The 23957-nt window shown below is 35.1% G+C and overlaps 1 protein-coding gene across 3 annotated transcripts in view; it reads left to right on the top strand.

The window, feature by feature from the left end:
• The window catches only part of LOC138128683 (glutamate receptor ionotropic, kainate 2-like), a 229656-nt gene that overhangs the window by 144669 nt on the left and 61030 nt on the right, over nucleotides 1–23957 (top strand). For all 3 annotated transcript variants that reach the window (XM_069044893.1, XM_069044897.1, XM_069044901.1), the window contains one exon: nucleotides 17885–18046. In XM_069044893.1, coding sequence (XP_068900994.1) covers nucleotides 17885–18046 — 162 coding nt within the window. The remainder of the gene's footprint in view (nucleotides 1–17884; nucleotides 18047–23957) is intronic.

Raw genomic sequence — 23957 nt, 5'->3', positions numbered from 1 at the left:
ACAGTTCAAATGTTTATAAAATCACATGATTTGCATCTCAAAATTTAATTGTTTTTTGTTTTGTAAATGTATTTATTTATTTTACTAATCTATTAATGAATTTCAATTTATTGGCCAACATATAAAAATTCTCTTTAAATGTAAACTTAAATCAAAAGTCCACAAAAATTCATTTACTAATTTCACTTATTTATTAATTAGTTTTGTTTGGACCAAACGCCACCAAACACGTTTTCTGGTTAAATAACATTTAAGCGAAGTGAGTTTAATTGTTTCATTTAAATAACTTTTATTAATTAAATTAAACAACCATACAAGAAGTTGCACAGAACGTAGGATCATTTGGTCATTCTTTTCTTAAACATTTTTGTTTCGCTTTCTTTTCGGAAAAATAACATCCGAGAAGAGAATGACCCCAAAGGCCGAAAGACTATTATTGTGATTTCCTAGTAGTGTAAGAGCCGGTTTCACCAACGTGAGTTAAATTTAACTACAGATTAAAATGTACGAAAACATTGTTGTAACAATAGGTAACCAAAGTAACGAAGCACTTTAACCTACAGTTAACTTTATCTAACGTTGGTGAAACCGGCCCTCAGTGTTTTATATTTAAAATAATATAATACATTTATCTAAAATATAATAAACCTTTGAAATCCTTGCGTTGTAAAAATTTTTGTTTACAAAATCTCTACATGCAAAAACTGAAACTTATTAATTACGTACTTATAGTGAAATTTTTTTAATAAACAATTGTCAGTGTCAAAATGAAGTAAAAAACCATACTGTACCACCCTAAAATTTGGACATATGGACCAGCTGTATAACAATTTGACACCAAATCCTGGTTAAAGTTATGTTCACTTCACTTCCCGTACCTTTCTTCCGTGAATTCATTTTCAAAACAAATTTAATGAGAAATCAGGAGAAACCTTTTCGAATTTGAAATAAACTCTCGCTCGTTGGGGCGCAGGCTCAGTTACATAAAAAAATGTTGACACTCAATGTGACCAATCGTATTATCATGAAAATCACAGTTTGGCTCATACCAACAAGACAACGTTTTGACAATTGTTTATTAAAAAAATTCAACTATAGATCAGATTTTTTTTTAATTAATTTTTTTCGCAAATTAAATCAGGCACTGATGTTCTCACAAATTCCTGCTGTTGTAGTTAAGCCTGGGTAGACTCAAGATCAGTTAAATTTCTGAAGAAATAGTTATTTACATTAGAGTGCGGTAGGTGTATTTTACACCGCCACAACTAGGTTTGAGGCTTTATCTCGCCTGATTAGTTAGAGCGCTTTAAAAATACCTACCGTACGACATTTGTATTAGACTTTTCGGCTGACCAAATGTTTTATTTTGCGATGTAGAGCTGCCAACCCGATAGGTTGTATTTTCCCTATTATGATTATGATTATTTATTAGTCAATAAAAAACATTTACTGGAAAAATTATATATGTAAAAGATATTTTTTAAATATTACACTTCCTCTAAAAGCACCGGTTAATTTCATTTGAAAATTACCATACACTTTTATGGTTCCTGTTTAATTTATTTATAAAAATTACTTAATTTTACTATTACTCTATTTTTTTGTATGACTAATATTTGTATATTTTATCTCATTCTGCTATTAATTTTTTTTTATTTTTCAAAATATCGGAAGCATGCTACAAAAAGCCTCTTTTGTTATTTTCTTCCTCGAATTGTCTCAAAATGTAGTTAGACCGTATTAAAGTGATTCTCTAAGAATTTTAACATTAATATCACATTCTTTCAATATTATCAAAATCTTTCGTAAAACTTTCATGCTTTTGAGTCTTGTTGATCTTTTCCTCTCAAACATTTCCTCCACACATTTTACTTGTTTTCATCACTTACAACTTTTAATGTAAATGGTGTTTCCTCCGGAACTTTAATTTAAAATATACTTTCGCGAAATCTTTTACGAAAAAAAATCGTGTCATCTTTTCCTTAATTTTGTTCCAGGTTCTGCAAATTTTTATTCCTTCAAATCTTGGCAATTTTTATATTTAATTTTCCAACGACCACTGCGGAATTCCATTATTTGCCTCTAATAAAGACGACAAAACCCTAAGAGCAAATCCATCCTGAGTGCTCCACTTTTTCCATCTTTTAATCTCACAAATCTGAACAAGCTTGAGTAGACCCCATTTGCATATAATTTTTATATTTTACTGCGTCCGCTTTCACGACTATCGAGTGGAACCTATAAAATTATGATATTTAAACATTCAGCAGAAACTCGATTGGCGTGGTACAAAACCGCCGCTTTAAAATTTCATTTCATATTCCATTTCATCGTCGAATCGCGAATTTTCACAAAATCGACTCGCAATTCCGCTGTTTGATTTTCATTTAGATACCGTATTGACGATGAATCCCTTACATAAAGCAACTAATTAATTTAGTTTATTAACCGGAGCATTCATTCCTCCCGATTTTTCTATTCATCCCTATATTAAAGTGAAAGTTTAGATACCTAAACTTCCATAAAGCCTCTTGGTTTTGCTTTTAGCGAGAATTAATAAGCGAAAGTAAACTCGCAGCTTAATTCGTGAATTGAAGTTTCAATTTCAGGAATCCCTTGGGTTGACTTCAAAACCTCGAGCTTAACGGTTACGACTTCATTAGGTGCTAAATTAAAGCAAGTTTTCAAACTTGAACATATTTTATTAAAGGTATATATTGAACTTGATATTAAACTTAATTATGGAGATGAAGTGGAAATTATCGCGAACCAGCTCGTTAATGATTCATTCGTTTCACGAAACTTTTATCCTTGACACGGCGTCTGGTTCGACCTCGCCGTTCAAATTTTGCGGCGGCCCTAAGCTCACAAAAGGACGAAACCAATCCTGCGAACAATAACCGCTAACCCCGCTGCCCTACATATCCACTAACAACGTTAAGTCAGACTAGTGTGGTTTATTATTTACATTGAAGCCGGTGCCAGTTAATAGCGCCTGGAAATACCCAAATTCTGAAACCCTGCCAGCTGGAAAAATGTCTCCACCTCTCCAAGATCGCAACGATTTCTTCCAGTCTCATCCGCCTCGAGAGATACAAAAATATTTTGATTGCGTGGTGCAAATAGAAAGTTTAATTTGTTCGGGTGTTGTAGTTGCATGTTCCGTGTTATTTTCTCGTGGTCGCTTCGGAGTGGTAAAACGTGTACAACATGCACCCCGATAACCGTATCGTCCTTGTCAGGATTTCGCAGGATCCTGATCAATCCTCATATAATCCAGACCCTGCACAATTCCGGCTCTTATCGCAACTGGTAACTTTTGCTCAAGAAAACGTGGAATATTGTGTTATTCAAATTCTTACAGTCATGTGCACTTTAGAGATTAAAACTTGGCAGTGCAAAGCTCGCCGCGGAAAATTTCAAAGAAAATAACTAAAACTAGCTTGGGGCTGGGAGTTACTCAGGAATAGTTTAACAACGAATGATGATAATTTCAGGCTTTGTTGCTAGACAAGTTTGAGATTCGCAATCTTGCGGCAATATTCCACACGTGTCCTGACGCCGATAAGTCTATAAATCCTGCAAGTCCTGGTTGATGTTCTTGCAGCGTTGCCTGGAAAATTGCTGGAAAATTACAATTTCAGCTTGTTTTTCACAAAATATGGTATCGACATGTTGACGGGACGACGGAGACGTTGTAGTAGCGCGACGTTCATCCATAACACCCCCAGGGCACATTCGCCGTAATGCAATCAGAGTTAAACTGTTCGGCACGTCGTCATAAATGACAAACGAATTTGTCATGAAGACAGTACAATGCCATTCTTTATTTCGGAATTAACTATCGACGGAACTTGCAGACGCAGACGCTGAAATACTATCCCGGTGGATGTTTTTGCTTCAGGAGAGTATCTGAAAACTGAAATTTGTTTCAGACTTTATTGTACTAGTCATAAGTTCAGAAGAAGTTAATTTGTAAAACGAAGAAGCGTTTCGTTTATTTTTAATCACAAACTAACCTCCTCAGTTCGTCTCTTTTGTTTATTTTCCACATTTCTCCTGTCATATTGTTTTATATTCTTTGTATTGTAAGACTTGGTTTTTGCCCAAGGGCCTTATCCACTCAATACTTGACAATATAGACAATCTCAGCTGCAGTGACTCACCAGGGGGTTTCTTGTTCCCTAACTCGATCATGACGAGAGGCTCCAACCACGGGCGTCGTCTTCAAAGCGCTACATTCCGGGGTTGCGTTGCATGTTCTGGTAGCACCCCAGAAGGAGACCGCCAATGCCACCGTGGAGCACGATAGCTCCCGTCCATACGTTACTAATGTCACCTTAGTACCTGGGAACCGGGATAACTTCACAACCTTTTATCAAACATTTGGCTGCCACCACCGGCCATCCCGACAGGATGTGCCCAGCCGTGTCATAAGCTAAGCGTCACTCCCCGAAGCAACGACCTCTTCGAACATAATTTATGAGCCACATATTTGGGTGGAAGAGGGGGTTTTTCGTTGCGTTTTTAAAATTCGCTTATATTTCATGTCCACGTTTTATTCTTAAAATGATTTCTTTAAGGACTAAGCAAGCATAATATAAATGTTTATCTCAAATTGTGTTGTACCGAACTTACCAACTTTGTGACGTAATATTAAAGTTTTAAATGATATTGATAAGATACATAATACACATACTTATGTAGCTCACTTATCTTTTGATAAGGACTATTTTTCATAGAATATTTGATGTTTACGTCCAGCTGGATGCAAGAATGAGGTCGCACGTTTCACGTTCGCTGAGAGCACACATTTCATCCATCAAGAGTTGTTATAAACATGCTACGAAACCAGTTATCTATTCGTAGGTCTCTCCTTATTTATCACTAAAAAGTAGAATCATGATCAGACGATGATCTTTTACTTTTCTGATAAGTCTGAGGTTCAGTAAAAAATATTTTTGTAAATCTATGCAATTACAAAGAAGATTTCAAAAGAAATCACCTAACTAACCTGACCTGATCTCACCTCACATTTAAGTTATAACGATCGATCACATTTCGACCTTCTCGAAAAAGGATTCTCGAAAAAATTTATTAATACAATCATAATATGTAACGGGTGTTCATTTAATATTCTGGTAGCATCACCTATGGAAATCTTTTATTTTGAAAAACGGATGTCGCAGTGTTAAAATATGACATAACCTCATTATAAAATAACAGCATGACACGAATTATAATAAAATGCACAAATTAATGAATTCATTAAATGAGGTGCTGGAAATGTCTACCTTCTTCTTTTCGTAACAAGGTTCAGTCTGTTGCGTTGCGATAACTGACGTATAAAAATGTGGGGAGCATTTTGCATTATTTTTCTTGCAGTTTCGATAACTGCACCAGTGCATTTTAGCGGCTGACCTGTGGTTTTTCTTCGGTAAACACCTCCAGTTTCACGAAACAACTTTACACACCTGCTCAGGTTGTCTTTTTTCCGGTCAACAATAACATTGAGAAATTCGGCGATAAACTCTTCTAAGCAGTTTTGTACGGAGTAAATCCATGAACCATTCACTTTCAAACCATTGCGAAAATAACTTTCAATTAAAAACGTTTTCTGCTACAACGTGAACACCAGCAAACAGTAAACCTCTCTGAACGCAAATGTCAAAATATGACAGTTCTACTCTAATTTTACCAACCGGAAGTTCAAACGACGACATGCCTTAACAAAAACAAAATATTTTCATAGGTAATGCTACCAGAATATTAAATGAACACCCGATATATTATGTTACTAGGAGTAAAAATTAAGTATTATGTCTATGTGCTGGGGCAGCCAAAGCACATAAACCATTTTTGCTCCGAATAACATATACTATTATTTCTTCAAACGTTCATAACAAATTATTATTTAAGAAATGTTAAAAAACCAGGAATTTGTTTAAGGTAGAAGATTGGGTAGACTGACAATATAATTATGTAGCTCGTTTTGGAAAGCGTTACTATGACTATGACTAGTATAAAAATTCAGTTTTCAATATGTATGTCAGCTTCAGAAACGAATTTGTTAAAATTAGAGTTATAAATTTCAAATAATTTAGCTAGTTTACTTTATCTGCCGCTGGTCAGCGGAGATAATAACTTTATCTGCCGCTCGTCAGCTCGTCAGCCGCCATGGCAATGAAGTAACACTTTAGCATTATCAATCCAGCAGTATAATGTCATATTTTACTGATGTTTGAAGAAAAACATTTTTTATCAATCTTACGGTAAGCTGCAAGTATGCTAAAGACAAACTAAATTCATCAAATCAAATTTGAGAATTATATATTTATCAGTTGATTCGAAAAGGAATATTACAAAAAACTAACGATTTACTTTCCTTAAAAGATTTTGTCTAATTTTCTCTGTGTTATCAATTCTGTCCTATTGACCCGTATTAGTGTTGACAATTTATGTTTGAAAAAAATAACTAGCATTTTAAATTGTTTCTCAGTTCATTAAAGAAAAATAATGTTAACAATGCCACAATTCGTAGAGCTATTGGTCTTGAATTAAACAAATTGTGTATTTTGTCTTTGATATTTACATTTCTCTTGAGAAATTAATACAAATTGTTCTGACAAAAAACTGTTTCAGAATAATTTAAGATAAAACGAAAAAATTACCATAACTCTGAAGACATATCTAGTATCAACAAAGATCTTTGGTAAATTAAACTAGGCAAAAATGAATAGGGAATTCCACAATTTTTCTTGGAAAGCAAAATAATTACCCCAATTCTTAAACACAAGATAAATTTAAAATGTTACAAGTACTTGAAACATTACATTTAATGTGTAGATTAATATATTTGTAACACATTTTATTACAAATTTTAAACGGTATTTATAAAAAATTCAAAAAAGGAAAAATTTCCTATTCATTTTTGCCTAGTTTACTTTAACCTACCAAATTAATTTGTTTTGCAAAATCATTATTTTAATGAAAATGGAGGGTAAGAAATTATCAGGATTTTATACACTGCAATAAAATAGAGTAAGTAATTAGTAATTACTTGTTTATGATGCGCTGCTTGGATAAAGTCTTATTATGTCATTAATATGCGTTAGATAATGAAATTCACTGTCACACTTGTGAGATAATGAGCTCATTTTATTTACACAAATAATGCAAACCTCTGAGATCACCTCTGACAAATGTTTGCTAATCATTTCCAATTTTTGACTGTAATAGGACTTGTGGGAGCTTCCATATTTTCTTTTTCTCTCAAAATTCTATAAGCTATTATTTTGGTCTTTTCACATGAGGTCTTTCAGCAACTATATTGGAACTCCAGTAAAGATGACAGTTTACAGACAAAAGGTCCTCTTTTGAGTCTGCAACCAATGACTTAGATGATCTCCAGAAATAAGCAATATTCTTCGACATCTTCCCAAAAGTATTTATTCCAACAAGGTGTTTTATATATTTGCAATTTCTATATGCGACAAAAAGTAACTATTACAAATTATCAACAAAAATTTTAACTTTCTTTTTAACACAATTAGTTGGTTGCCATAGTATGGAACACATCAGATTTATCTTGTTCCTTGACTTTAAATTTAAATTATTAGACGATTTGCTATTTGCAAAAGTAATACAGTGAAATTAAATATTATTTCAACGAAAAAGATTTAACAAATTCTGATCAGTTGTAGATATGTAATAGTATATTATTCAACGAGCGGTTAATGATCGCTATTACTCATGAGGATGATTTTGAGTAACGAGCCGAAGGCGAGTGCCGTAATTCATCCGAGTAAGTAATAGTCATTACTCACGAATAAAATACTATACTTTTTCTACGCCTGTTAAGAGAAATTGATAAATAAATTTCGTTATTAGATAAACTGAAACTGACGTTTGAAACTCACATTTTACAATTATTACTTTGCATATTTCATACAATTGTATTAAAATTTGAGATTGAACTTCCTAAACTAGTTGCTATGATATTTGCCGTGAGTTTTGAAATTATTATTCACCACAACAGGCCGTGGATAATGAACCCTGTTATCTAAGTAACTATTATTTAATTTACATTCAGTTTCATTTTCATTCTCCTACGAAGGAAATTAACGTGCATTTCATTCGCAATTTTTGAGAATCTCCATGCGTAGAGTTTAAGTAACAATTTTTAGAAAGCTTCTAGTTTTAATTAACCCCACGTAATCCCGTTTTTGTTCCCTCAAAAACCTGTCGTTATCCGTTAAAGCCAACATCAAAGCACTTTATTAATTTACTTATATTTCAAATGTAATTCCTTTCAAGAAGCCCATCTTTTATGTATGATATATTAGAGTTGCTAAGACCCGAACGGGAAGCTTTGTATAGAAACACCGCCATAATAAACCCCAACAAAAAACCCGACTACAAAGAAAAATTAATTTGAGAGAACGGAACACTTTTATCGCATAGCTGTCATCAGTTATGGACTTGATTAAAGAATAATCTGCAAGATTAAAATCCTTCCACACTGTAAACAATCGTTGGCGCTTCAAGACCCCGAAAAAATTAAAAGACACGCGTCACATTGCTCAATGTCTTGGATATTTTGAGCCGCAAAGCTCGGCGAGCTTCATCGCGTAAATGATGTAAAGAAATAAGTGTCGAAACGACATCGCATGTGCATGTCGGTCCGGATCGATGGAGCTTTTATGAAAGCTTGTTGAGGAGTGTTTTGGAAATAAGAAGTGCTTAAGGCGGAATCGACGCAAATTTATTGCGCCCTCCTATCGATTCGGCTTTCCGGCGGCGTGAATTATAAAAGTTGGCCGACAAGTTTTGTTTACTTTTTGGGCGCACTCATTCGGCAGGTTCGTCTCTGTAATCGTGCAAAAATGCAAACTTGGCCAATATTTTACACGGAATTTGCGAAGGCGCTTTATGATGCTTCCCCGCGGATACACAAACTGTGCAGTCGAGTTGAGTTCATTTACATGGGCCTGATAAGATAAGGGAAAACTCGTGTTAATTTAACTGTGGGGTATTTATTATACACTGTGTAGCGGTGTATAAGGTTAGGGGCTGCTGACCGCATATTACCGCCTTAATGGGCTTACATTCGAAGGAAATTTGCTACTAAATTAGGACGTTTTATTATTTATAGTGGAGGCCTCTGTGCGCCGCCGACAGCGCAATTTCGGCGAATTTTTCCCGCCATAAATAATTATTGCATCTGGACCGCAACCCTTCCCGCATTATAACTTTGATGGCGCCCTTAATACTTAATTTTTATTTCGCGGAAAATCTTCCAAGAATTAACACTGGCGCAACAAAAACACTTAATGGACCAAAGTTGGAATTGTCCCCGACTTATCAGCATTCCGGCTTGATCAACTTTGTAAAGTGAAATAAGTGGGACAGGATTTGAAATTAATTTTTAGTTCCACGTTTTAGTTCCTCAAATTACCGTACTCCCCGAAACCGCTATTACTTAGCTGATAACGTCGTTAGCAACAATTAGCCTTGTTCGCTCGACTAAAACAATTTCCATTTGTAATTAAAATTCGTTTTACTCGTCCGATACATTAAATAATTCGCCGAATGGGGGGATGGAATTTACAACGATTTCGAGCGGGATTAATGTGGGTGGCATTTAAAGCCGCGCTTAACTATGGGGTTTGCGGTGTACTCCTCGTAAAACGGAAAAGCTAATAACTAAGTACATTTTCTTTTATTGCGGCAGTAGCACATTCTTATGATTTTTGTATTGCTAATAATTCCTTTATCGCACATAATACGCTCGTAAAGTTTAATATTGCAGGAGCGCACTGACACACGAATATTACCATTGATGAGCTTCCCTCCAGCATTCAAAAAGTTTCTGGAGAACTCGACATTTTTTACGCTTATTACATTTTAACAGCTGTGTAAAAATTGTAAATTTATTTCTACTTCAAAAAAGACCAATAAAAAGAATGTTTTCTCCGAAATAAGATTAGAGTTTTGGGGAATTTAATTTAAGTTGTAATTACACTTAATAATTTAATGTGATGTAGAAAAAATTGTAATGGAAAACAATACGAATAGCGCCCAAGAAATCTCTCGTATAATTAAATTGGCAAGTAAGAAAAATTAAATATTAAACAAACCTAAAACCAGGAGAATAAAATTTAATAATGTAAATATAAGCGGATAAAGTAAAAATAAAGGAGATAAAAGCGTAATAGTAAGAGTAGATTAATGCAAAAGAGAAATACTCGGAAAGTTATTTTCAGCGTAATAGAGCTTATTAAAAATTGAAAATAAGAAGTAAAATTTATTTTGTCTATTAATTGTTTGGTTCACTTTGTATTTGTACCAAAGATGAATTTAATGATAGTTATTGTAAATTTGTACATACAGGTGTCCCAGAGTTGCGAAAAAGCTCCATAACTTGTTTGTTATTAAATATATCAACTTCTTTTTTCTAGATGATAGCTACGTTTCTACTGCATATTCGGAAAATATTGCGGTATATATACAGAGTGTCCCAATATTATAAAAACACTAAAGTTATGTTTTTTTAAAATGGAACCTCCCGAGTTTGATTTCATTTTTGGATTCTATGCTAAATTGTGAATCAAATCTACACAGGATGTTTGTACTTATCTCCCATCGTTTTTGATCAGTGGCGCTTTTTTTATCAGAATTCCGAATTGCAGGGGTCCCTTCGAAAATTCGTACCTTCCAAATAGTTGCACATAAATTAAAATAATTGACGCTGTTTGATTCCTGAATATTTGCCGCATCTGCTAAATGTTTACTCAATAATGTGCTTAGTCGCATATGCCCACTGCGATTTTTTAAATATAACAAACTAAAAATGTCAAAAACTAATTTTTTTCAAATGGCACCCCGCATTTATTATTGCACTGGTCGAAAGCTTTTTTGACAAGCTTTCCAACGGTATGGGGTTCGTATAGTCGAATGTGAAAATCTAGGGTGTTATCTTAAAATCACTAAAAATCACTAAAATAATTAAATGTTTAATTGTTAAACATTGTTTTGTTGGTTGATTCATCGTTATGGAGTGACCATATTGTGTGATTATCTTTTGTTAGGCCTACTAGATTTTTGTATTGTCTTTTTAATGGAAAAATTGCACCAAATTTAGTGATTTTAGGATAGCACCATAGATTTTCAGATTCGACTATACAAACCTTATATTATTCAAAAGCTTGTCAAAAAAGCTTTTGACCAGTGCAATAATAAATACGGGGTGCCATTTGAAAAAAATGAATTTTTGACATTTTTAGTTCGTTATGTTTAAAAAATCGCAGTAGGCATATGCGACAGGGCAGGTCGATGAGTAAACACTCAGCAGATGCGGCAAACATTCAAAAATCAAACAGCGTCAATCATTTTAATTTATGTGCAACGGTTTGGAAGGTATGAATTTTCGAAGGAACCCCTGCAATTCGAAATTCTGGTAAAAAAAGCGCCACTGATCAAAAAAGATGGCAGATAAGTAAAACGACCTGTATAAATTTGATTCATAATTTAGCATAGAATTCAAAAATAAAATCAAACTGGGTAGGTTCCGTTTAAAAAAACATAACTTTAGTGTTTTTATAATATTGAGACACACTGTATATATACCGCAATATTTTCCGAATGTGCAGTAGAAGCGTAGCTATCATCTAGAAAAAAGTAAAACTTGATATCTTTAATAACAAACAAGTTATGGAACTTTTTCGCAACTCTGGGACACCTGTATGTACGAGTATACATATGTGAATTTAGTAACAATTAAAAGGGTGTCTGACTTTAATCAAATTACTTATAAATTGCTTCTCTGTAATAATTTATTTTACATCAGAATCGAAGACGCTAAAATTATACATCCGATAGAAAGCCAAAGAGAATTATGTAATTAAATTAGTCATAAAAAAGAATAAGTAAATATGTGAAAGAGGTTTCAGTTTAAATACATTTATGTTAAGCGTAGAACTAATTTTAAAGGGAACATTTAAAAAAAATGTAAACTTTAAATTGTGAACGTCTTAGGGAACATTGTAACTTACTTAAATGTGTAACTAAAACAATTGAAGTTACTCTTAACTCTAAACTAACTAGAATTAAATTAGAACTCAGATTACAATGGACTTCTCTGAAATCATGGTAATGGAGTTTTTAACAACTTTTAGAGTTAAATGCAGATTTAAGCAAAATGAATAAAATGTGTCAATAGGAAGTCTTACTTGCGAACTTTATTCTAAAACGTGATATGGAGGCAAGAATGATTCTCAGCCTATACATTATTTATTATATAAAAATTTAAAAAAATCGCTTGATCTCTAGGTACTGTCGCCACTCTAATGATTATTAACTGTTAAATCAAATTTCAAGGATAAATGAAATAAGAGAACTCTGTTTTAGAAAAGTTGTTTTAGATGTGGAAATCTGCCAGTAAATAATAATTATGTATTTTTTTCTATTATATCGATATCACTTTTCTTTACTAAACAATTTTTAATAATGCATAACAAATTCCATTATTACAAAGAAAACAAAGGAAACTACAAGATACAAGAAAGATGTAGAAAAAATCTCTTATAATTTGCATTGGACCAAATGAAACTAAAAAATGCTAGACATTAATTTACATACCGGCTACGAAAATAACTTCACCTTTAATGAAAATGGTGGATGCGCCTGGAAAATTGCGGTAGGAAATATATTATTTTCTGTTGTCTAATATGTTAGGTAAAGCGCGAAACGTACATTTTGTAGACTTTGTAATTAAGTGAAGAATGCAAGTCCTAAATATTAACAACAAAAAAATTCAAATTATGGATTAACCTTCAGAAATGAAAGATGCCTTAGGAAATATCAAAGGGAAAATGTAAAATAAAAGACGTGTTATATAGCCTGTCCCAGAACTGTCTCCCTATAAAAAACAGGCATGTGCATTCAGATAAAGATACTCCAAAATGACTAAAATAAATTATCATGTAGCCCACATAAAGTTTTCAATTTTACTAATCCCAGAAGCTCGTTCTCAGGTATTCCTAAAAAATGGGACAGGTTCCTAGACAGCAAAAATAATTATTGATATCGCAACAATTAGCGAAAAGTTATGGAGATTTTAATAATTAGATGGAGAACTTCGAAATCTCAGCAACGCAAAATTGCAATCCTCCTACATTGATGGTGCTCAACTCTGATTGGTCAAGTTTAGGATGCCTTTTCTCGATTACCGCTTAAGATAGGACTTTTTTCTTTAACATTCAGATTATCACATTTTACCCAAATACTCCCTTCTCTCTCTGGGGAGGCAGTTCTGGGACACCTCTATAATTATTTTTTTTTTGTGGTGAAAATTGCAAATTCTTATTTTGAATATTATTTAACAAATGCTTTCAAAAAATACGTGGTAAAATGGCACGTGAAAAAGTGAACAAGACAAGTAGTTACTTTAGACATTATTTTAGGAATATGGTAGGTACAGTTACGGCCACGGAATTTCGTCAGTTATTTTACTGTTAATTCGAAAAAAATTATGTAACTTAAGCTTTATTGTCATTATGACAAACATTCAAAATTTTTGTGACAGAAATTCTGTCACGCACAATAAAAATGATCGACAAACTGACATCTATGTCAAAAATTCCAATGTGGGGTTAGAAATATATAAAGCCTGTTTTACAGCTAATGTCAGTTCAACGACAACGCCTGACGAAATTCCGTGACCGTGACTGTACACCTAAAAATGTACGTAATAAATATTTTTCTTTTTATTATCGGAAATGCTAGGTACAACAAAATAAAATCTATCTTCTATAATTTTTCTTATGTCGTGACGAGTAGAGAAGACTTAATTTCTGTAACGCTAACGTTAACCAAACAAAATATCCAATTTATACATTAACGTGTAGAAATGGTGGATGCGCCGGGGGATTTAATACATACAATTTTCAATTTATACATAACACCGCAAAAATAGTAAATACACTGGAAACTAATAAAGATATTATGGACAGAGAAAATTGAAACTCAAATAACAAATAAGCGTTGATTGTTATCAAAATCATAGCAACTACATAAATAGCAAAATTTAGATTTTCGTTTTGATGAAAGTTTGCAAAGAGAGACGATGATATTTCTTCAAACATAGAAATAGCATTGTCAATCGTCATTTCAGTTTTTGTTTAATATTCTTTATTTTTTCCTTAATTTACTTTACCCCACAGCATACAGTAAAGTAAGTCATTACCTATCTGAAATACAAATATTATAAATAAGCAAATATGTTCATACCTGTACTGACGTTATATGAGTAGACTAAAATATACAGAGTTATTCACGAGAGACTTCCAATGAACATTTTTTATATGCAACCCAAAATACAAGAAACCCCTAGAACTTGATATTTTGTTTAATTCGAAATTAATTAGCAATCCAAGTAGCTTGGCGAATAAGATTAATCATAACACTTTCTCTTTATTGAGGTTATGAGCAAAAGTTTTCACAACAAACATGGATGTTACCTATTTGGGAATCGCCGTCTGTAAACAAATGCAGCTTGCACACCTTTTTTTTACATTCTCCATATATGAGAACATATCCGTCTTTTCATCTTTTGTGTGCATTATGAAAATGTCTTGAAGGCCCAGCGATCGTTGATTTAAGTATTACTGTTTATAAATTTAGGAGGCTAGAAACTATTGGAAATTGTAGTTGCGATTGCATATAACGACATTTTCATCGGAAGTCTGTTGTGAATAACCCTGTATAAATTCCTTTGAATTATATTGCATCTTCTCCTCTTTTGCTGGTTTACGTTATTATCTGCCAGTGTTGAATTTCTTCGTTTCAAGGTTTCTCTGTATTATTTCTCCATTTAATATTAACTTTAACTTCCATTTATGATTTCACTTCTACCAACACATTCAATAAACTTACATTAAAAATATTAATGTTTCTTTAAATATTTTGTTAAACAATTATATCGGGTGTTCATTTAAATGTATCCTTAATGTTGGCGTTGAAGAGTCGATTGTGAACGCACCATTCGTCAGTATGCATAGTAAAAAAAACCAACGCAAAAAGTGAGGTTACATTTAAACAGCTGATCCATGACCTGTAATCCGTGATGCGTTCATAATCCCCTCTTCAACGCCTACTTTGAGGATAAATTTAAATGAACACACGATAGTTATCCTGCAAGTAAAATGTTTTTAATTTTAAATTGTTTAATTTGCTTCTTATTATTCGCTACAAAAATAGAAATCATTGTAATTTAGTAAACTTTCAATATTAATTCCTTTTAAACTGCACACGATATTCGGTGTTCTATTTCTCTGCTATAATTTGCATTTTCCTTTTCGAGCATTCACATTTCCCTTCCATTTTGCTATCATCAGCCACCACTATTTATAGTGGTCTTTCGCGTCTTTTCTCATTGGTGGAAAAGTTGGTCGTTTAATTCTTCCCCTTGTTCAGTATCAACTCTCCTTTTTTCATTATGAAAGCGAACGAGATCCCCTCGTTCATATAGTACTTTATAAAGATCCAATTAGTACTTTTCCGGCAAACTTTCCTTGTTAAGACAATCAAACTCCTCGTCTCGCGCTCACCGTCGAGACATTTTTTAAGGAAATTCCCCAGCAAATGTATGTCATAACGCCCCCTTATCTCCGCAGTAATAACAAACGCAGCTCGTGCAACACAAATTTATTTCGAGATACCTTAATATGATACGAGAATGTGCAAGTGTGTTTTAAATGACACCAACAAAACCACGCCGACATCCAGGCGAAAACGAAGTTAACATATAAATTGTCTTTTTAGAGACGTCGTGCAAGAATCGAGAATTTCAATGATTCAGAAGTAGGTTGGTTGGCCCACTTCCGACTCTTTGCTTTTGACACTGTCATGTTTTCTTACGAAGCTCGTCTTTGTCGGGATGTGTTGGCAACGCATGTCGCTTAATTAACAGGATGTGCGCTGGAAGTACGCGCTTAATCCCAAAATAAATATTTGCACGGCACAATTTTGATTACGACGAATAAATTCCAGCTGAAAGTGTGTTATGTTACAGTTTTGGCTTTGAAATTAAACTGTTGAAAATTATGGCAGGTGTAGTGCGTGTTCCGGATATTACGCACAAACTATGGACCTAGTGATATTCTAACCGCCAAGTCTCGTACTTTGGCTTAAGTGTTTCACTATGTTACGAGCTCAAAATACATATTCCTGCTATCTTAATTAGGATGATAATGTTTTATGGTGCGGACGAAAGGTCGGTCTCTGTTTGGATTTTAATCTAGATCTGTTTTGCTCTTAGGAGTGCTGCGAGAGCTCTTTTGCATATGAAACAAATTTGAAGTACAATGAGTAGTAGTTTATAATGTTAAATTACCGCACTACATTAATATTATGTATGAAGTAAAACTAACAAAGCGCTCTAACAAATAAATAAAGGATGTTTTAAGCGTATTTGACGTTAAAAATAATTCGCGCGTTCAAATGAAATCCTGGGCTGAGTTGGCGTTGGAAAAATTAAACCGTTTAAAACAGTGTAAAGTTTGAATTTCCCGCCGTTTGAGACGAATGACATTTGTTTATGTTTAATCGGGACATAATTGAACATGTTTGTTTTCAGCAAAGGGTGCCCTTAGATATTTGATTCGAGAATAGGAATCGTTAAATTATTCTCTTTTTAATGTAAAACATTGCAAAGAAAGATTTTTTTGGCTCTAAATTTTAGGTTAGCTGTCAACATGCTCCAATTAATCTACGCTTTAAAAAAGCACAACAACTGACGGATTCCAACGCCTTCGCAGTCCAGGATTTCATTTGAACGCGCGATATTATTAAATACAACAGAGATAATGTAATAATGATATCGCGTGTTCATTTAAATTTATCCTCAAAGTAGGCGTTGAAGAGTCGATTATGAACGCATCACGGATTACAAATCACGGATCAGTTACTTAAATCTAACCTCACTTTTTGCATTGTTTGTGTTTTTACTCTGCAGACTGACGAGAGGTGCGTTCACAGTCGACTCTTTAACGCCAACTTTGAAGATAAATTTAAATGAACACCGATGTAATAAATTATATTGTAAACACATAAAATACAGACTATGAGTAATAATTTCTTATATGGTGCATGGATTGTAACAAGTCGTAAATGTTACCTCTACCGGAGCGTAAGGATTCTCTAAGGATTTACACTTTTTAAAGATAACCGGCTTTAACATATGTCAGAAAAAACAAACATGCTGTTAGAAGAGAATTTACACTTCGGGGGAGAAAACTTCTTGTGAATACATGGGTGAAATTGTAAATTATCGTCATCAAAGATTAATATTATTGGTCAAAAACCAACAGGGTGGTTTCTTCTATAATATTTTTATTGCTTAAATAATAAAATTCTCTTTCTAATTCCAGATTCCGCAATATCATCGGAAATTTTTGTATTATAAAAAAAATGTTTATGTAATTATGTTATTAATATAGATTTCTTGAATTCTCAATCAATTATGTATTATTATTTAATTATTTACATTTTATAGAATACATATAATAAATATAAAATTATTAGAACGATAATTAGAAGTCCAGAAGTTGCTTCAGGCAAAAAATTATATTTTGACAAAAAAAGCTATAAAACTTTTATTAATACATATCAATTGATAACAGAAGAACAAAACTACACATTGTGAAATCACTAATCAGTCAAAGCGAATTTATTGGAACATTAAAACTAATTAATTTGATTCCATTATTATCACTTACCTCCACGCACCAGGAACTTGTAATGCATTCATTTTACCGATATAATTCGAACTAGTTCGGCTGCTACCAATTAATTAATTAATTAATTCAGTGTCGTTTTCCTGCAGGTGCAATTTTCACAGAAGACCAGAAAGACAGCAGCGTGGAATTAGCGTTCAAATATGCAGTCTACAAGATCAACAAAGACAGGGAGTTGTTCCCCAATACCACACTGGTCTACGATATACAGTACGTGCCAAGAGATGATAGTTTTCGAACGTCGAAAAAAGGTGAGTGTTGTGTGTAATTAAGGCAAATTTCTATGAAGTGTTAGCGACAAAGAAAAAATCTGACTTGCTCGATTAATTAAAGTGGAAAAGCGCTGCTACAAGAGGCATTAAAGATAATAGCTAATGATAGTTTCAGGGGGAAGTACAAAACTAAGGCGGCATTTGCAAACTGTATGTAGATTATGACTGAACAAAGCAAACGATTAATTTCGGTTGAGTTAATAAATTCATTGGCCAAATCACGAAATTGTGTTTCATATTTTATTACGCCAGGCAATTTGGTTTACTAGAATAAACAGTCATGCACATATTCGTGTTGTCTACAGTTTACAGTACGTAGACACAGACAGATTTCACATTTGCAACAATAAACAATTATAATTATGTTCTCAATAGAGAAAGGCCTCTTTTCTTCTTAAATAAGGAAATAGGGCCTTTTCACTGTGTAATTTTCGCATAAGTTGGTTTGCAAATGACAGAATGTCACATCGATCGAACAAAAGTTTTCCAGAACAATCAGTTATGAAAATCGAAAATACATCAGGAAATTAGGTATTTGCAATACGTTCAAATAAATCATAATAAGGAAACTAGATTTCACTGTTCAAACAGCATAAATATCAAAACCGACAAAACAAAACTGATCAACAATATAACATGTGTTCAATTGAAAAGTTCATCGAGTTGGCCTTGACTTTATATTTTAAGAGACAACAACATCGTAAATTAAGCTGGTTAGACAAAGATAGCGACAAAGATCTCAATTCGATGACCTTTTCAACTGAACACATGTTAGAGAAATATGTACAAAGTGATCAAAAAGGAAACAAATCAGAGCAGGTGTTGCAAATTATCGGTCACGTCGTAGCGGAATCCTGTGGAAAAAAAGCGTGCATGGGCGTAGACAATTTGTGGTGTCAAACATTACTTTATAATAAATCAATTTTAGACGTTGGAATTATAATTGTGCATATTCTTATTATCATCTAATAATGGAGAAAATTTGTAAAATAAGCTAGAGCAACATTATACATTCGTAAGAATGGATAATTTACCGGGATTATTGCCAAACGCAACGCCATTGGTAAGTAGATTTTTCGTTGAAATGTCAAAGAAACGTCAGTTTTAAAGCAACGGTGTTGATGTTAACCTTGAAAAAAATGCTTAAATGCAAATGCTCAATTTGTTGTTTTGTTAATTTGCTTATTTTTTATTATTTTGTTGTTATCTACTATTTATTGCAATGCGATTTTTGAACAAAAATTGCTTGATAAAAAAAAAATAATTTATTCAAAAAATAGAAGTTACGCCAAAACGAGTGGAAATAGGCATACACAATGTTAATAAAATTGCCATTTAAAAAAATTAAGTTTTCGACCTTTTTTGATTATCAATTTTGAAAAATTGCAGTAGGCGTATGAAACAAAATAAATGTCACTAACGGCGCGGAAAATCGGCAAAACCTTTAGAAATTCAATTAAAAAAAACAATTATTTATTTCCGATGGTTCAGGAGTTATAAATTTTTTAATTAAGCGTTGAGAAAAGGACGTTATAAACTCAAAATTTAATGTAGAATCCAAATATGAAATCAAAATGACGCCGTTCTATTTAAAAAACAAAGATGCCGTCGATTTCCGGTATTTCTAGAAGTGTCGCCATTTTAAAAACACCAACTTTCATATTAATAAATCAGAAAGTTTCTAACGAACGGGGTACGTGAATCATCCTGTATATGGTACCACAGAGACTGACAAACATTTTACTCCCGCATTCTCGAACTCGTTTAATAGAAATTTGTTCGCAAATGTCAAGACTAAGTCAACATTTGATTGCTTTATAAGCTGCAGAGCAACAAATAGAAATCTATTCCACATTTCATGTTTATTAGAATTGTTTCTGAAGACGTGAACAACCAAAAAAAAAAATGAGGAGCCCGAGGGCTCTTTATTCAGACAAAGCGCTAAATTGGGCGCTGGGTACAATCAATAAATGTCGACAATTTCGAAACATTTCAAGATATAACTCACGTTGGAGACAGTACCTGCCTGCTTAACTATATTAACAGGTGTGAAAATTTGCGGATTGGGCCATTATTATTTTACACTGCTTCACAAGCACGACGCAATTTACGGACTATTCTCTTAGTTCACACTCGGAATCATTTCATTCCACGGTGTTCTGGACTCGATTTGGTAGTTCGCTACTGATGTGCTAGTCCGCCTCTAATCTGCCTGTTGTCGATTGGGTCTTCATCTTGGGTGATTCTGGGAGGCGACGCTCACGGCTCCCGCGCGAAGCCGTGAAGAAGTTCTAGTGGGATGTGTGGGATCCGCTCAAGGTCTGGAATGCCACCCAGGGCCACCCGAAGCTCATCCCTTTCCGCGTCAAAGGTAGAACACTCCAGAATGCGATGGATGGGGTCATCTAGAGTGCCGCAAGTTGGACAGTCTCCTGTGTTAGATTTGCCTATTCGGTGCAAGTGTGTGACGAACGGTCCATGACCGGAGAGGACCTGGGTGCTGAGTCTCGTGAACTCCGTTCTAGGAGCCTCAGGAACGTTTAGAAAAAACGAGTGGGTGACCGGGGCTCCTCGAGAGTCGTCCCATCTGCTCTGCCACCGATCCAGCGTCATAATGTGAAGATACTCTCTCTCAGGTGTCTTAAGCTTTCGAATTCCTCCCTGTGGACCATCATGTCCAGGTAGGCCGCCGTCTCCGTTCTTCGAAGCATTTTTACGCAGTTATTCTCCGCCATGGTCAGGTCCAGGGGGGGGGATGCCCGAGAGCACCCCCGCTGCCTCATTGGAGACCGAGTTGTACCCCCCGCAGATCATCCTCCCCACGGCACCACCCAACGACAGCAGCATCCGTCGAACTCTCGACACCCTAAGCCGATGCGCCCAGACCTCAGATGCGTAGGCGACAATGGGGAGAATACCACACTTGTAGATCGCGTGTAGCGACCTCCCCACCGGAACATCCCATGTGACATGAACCTTCCTCCTTAGGGCTAGCACGATCTTCCTCGCCCGCTCGCAGACTGCACGCACGTGCGTGTGAAAATTTAGCTTTCTGTCTACAATTACGCCCAGGTATTTCATTTCGCTGACGATGCCGACCTTGGAGTCGCCCAGCCTCACCCTGATGTCCCGGTGATGCACACGGGGAGGGGACTTGTTTATCATAATCTTCGTCTTCGTGCCTGAAATTGTTAGCTTCTATCTCAAGGCCCACTTCATCACCCGCTCAACGCTCTCCCTGATGTGGTCTCTTAGTTCTTGTCTGGTTCTTGCTCTTACAACTATCGCAATGTCATCTGCGTATGCGATGGTTTCTGTATTGGGCAACAGTTCCGAGTCGAGGTACATGTCCAGCACCGAGTTCCAAAGGGTGGGCCCCAGGACAGAGCCCTGAGGGCAGCCCTTCGTGCAGGCCTTGGAGACCTCTACAGACCCGTCTCTGTAGGTGACCGTCCTGTCTGTCAGGTAGCTCTTCAGCGTCGCCAACAGGTACCCAGGGACCCCCTTCTGCCGCAGGCTCCTAATGACCGCTGGCCACCAAACGTTGTCAAACGCTCCACTGATATCGATGAATATAGTCGCCGCATATTTGTCCGTCGTTTCCTCGATGGTCTCTTTATATTTGAGAAGGGCACTTACAGCGGAGCGACCCGAGATGAAGCCATACTGCCTCCGGGAGTGAAAGTCCTCCGTCGTCGCGAAGAGTCGCCTCCTGATGAGCCTTTCGAATATTTTCCCATACTCCGTGAGCAACGTTATTGGTCGATAATTCTTCCTGTCACTCGGGTCTCCAGCAGGGTCCTTCATTAGGATTTTTAGGCAGCCCTCCTTCCAGCGCCTAGGGTAGTACGCTGCTCTTAGACACGAATTATATAAGGTGAACAACCAAGGGAATTATGCAAGGTTGCTGTATGGCACCTACGATTTTCACTATACATATATGTATGTATGCAAAGTTTGCCCAATTTACACACGAACTCGTTAAATAAACTACTATTACTACATACAAAGAGCAATACACACTTTCCTATACCTTTGTAGCATTGAAAGTGCATTATTTTTAAAAATAGATTCTGCTTTCAGCTTTACCACGAACGCTTTTATGAACAGGTCATGCCATGCAGCATCGATAGCCTTTGTTAAACCATGTTCAAATACAATGTCAACTTGTTTTTTATCATTCAATTCCGAAACAATTTACAAAGTAACTGTTTGTACTTTATTAACAAAGCCACTCTGTCTGAAAATTTTCGAGAATAATACCATAGGATTCTTTTTCAAATGCGCTATTCACATTTAAACCATACGAGTTACATTCATATCTTTATATTTAAATTACAACGTATAAGAGCTACGTTCCACTTTTAATTTGCTGTGAAACTTACTCCCCTTGCGAGATTAAATTTTCATTTCTACCAAGTTTGCGAACTGATTAAAAATTCATCGTACTTAACGTGATTCAGATAATGTTTGAAAGTTTATAAATTCAAACCAACCGAAAAACAACTGTCAAACTAATATCTATAATAAATAAAAGAAAATTCGGACAAAAGGAACATTTTCGATTTGTCCCACTAATAAACTGGTCGCGAGGACGTCGTAAAATCACAAATGGCTGATTTTGCACTTATCACAGCTTTTTGTAGCGTCAAAGTCTAAAACATTAAACGAACGGTGGATAATAAACGTCTCGGACATTAGTTTATGGCAGCGCTCCCTGGATATAGAACTCAATTTGTTCTTCCTGTTATCAGCGCCAGTTCAGATACCGGGATTATACGGATCCTCAATGTTTCTATTAAATTTCACAAATCTTTGTTTTCCGAACACTACAACTGACGCTCGTAAAATTTACTCGACCTCCTGTTAACAATTTTCGAGATAACCCGATTTCCACAATAGAAGACGGACAAAACGTAATTTCCTGTTGTGATGGAGAGCTTTACGACGCTAAAAACGTCGACTAATTATTGTTTATATTCGCTAAAATTCGAGCACGCCGCCCCTCGTCGTATTTGTTTGCATTACATTAACCCGGGTCCGATGTTTATATAAAATCTCGACGTTATTCGTTTTTATTTGATTAGGTTCTTGGCTTTCTTCTCGTATGAATTTGTGCAGGAAGCAAAAGTTCCGGAAAGTTTGAGACAGTTGAGTTTGTCGGCGGAAATAAAAATAAACTACACGCAATAAATTGCTAAAAACGACTAATATCGCTGCCCCTCGTAGACATGCATGGCCAAGTTCCGGTTATTAAGGGAAAACGTTGCGTCCCGGAGCAAAAAGGCGACTTGCGCATCTGCATAATCACATAATTAACTCAAAACAGAAGCGGTAGATGTGCACCAACTATATACTGAAATAGTTTCGAAATCCCCTTACAAGGGGATTTATTAGGTGTGAAACCCCATTGCCTTGTTGCAAAGATTATTCAAAACCTCACAGACAAAGACACATTGCGGTTCTCGTCTGTTGATAGTTTGCTATAAGCTGCTTTGCATTCTTAGCTAGGTCTGGCCTCGTGCGAAGAAAACTCCTGAAACTTGTCTAGTTCAAGAACAATAGACGACTATCTATCTGAAATCTGGGGCGCTGAACTGCATCTTCATGAATGGATTACGCCTCCCTGACTCTCGACGCAATAAACATAATTCATCCGGTCTTTATTTAATATTTCACTGAATCATTAATTAATTCCGAGGAATTAAACGTAAAAGTGAGTAAATAGAGGCTCGGCGTGTTCGTCGAATTAAAGGACTGCCTCAGGGGCTCGGCCAAGGAAAGTCAACTGGCAAGGAGCTGTTTAAAATTTAACTGAGGGACTTTCGGTCGTTCTACAAGGCGATTTAAAAGTCGATAAAGGCGACTTATGTGCGCTTATAAAGACGAT

Source organism: Tenebrio molitor, chromosome 1 (genome assembly GCF_963966145.1).
Source record: "Tenebrio molitor chromosome 1, icTenMoli1.1, whole genome shotgun sequence".
NCBI lineage: Eukaryota > Metazoa > Arthropoda > Insecta > Coleoptera > Tenebrionidae > Tenebrio > Tenebrio molitor.
This window is presented reverse-complemented; position numbering and strand designations above follow the sequence as displayed.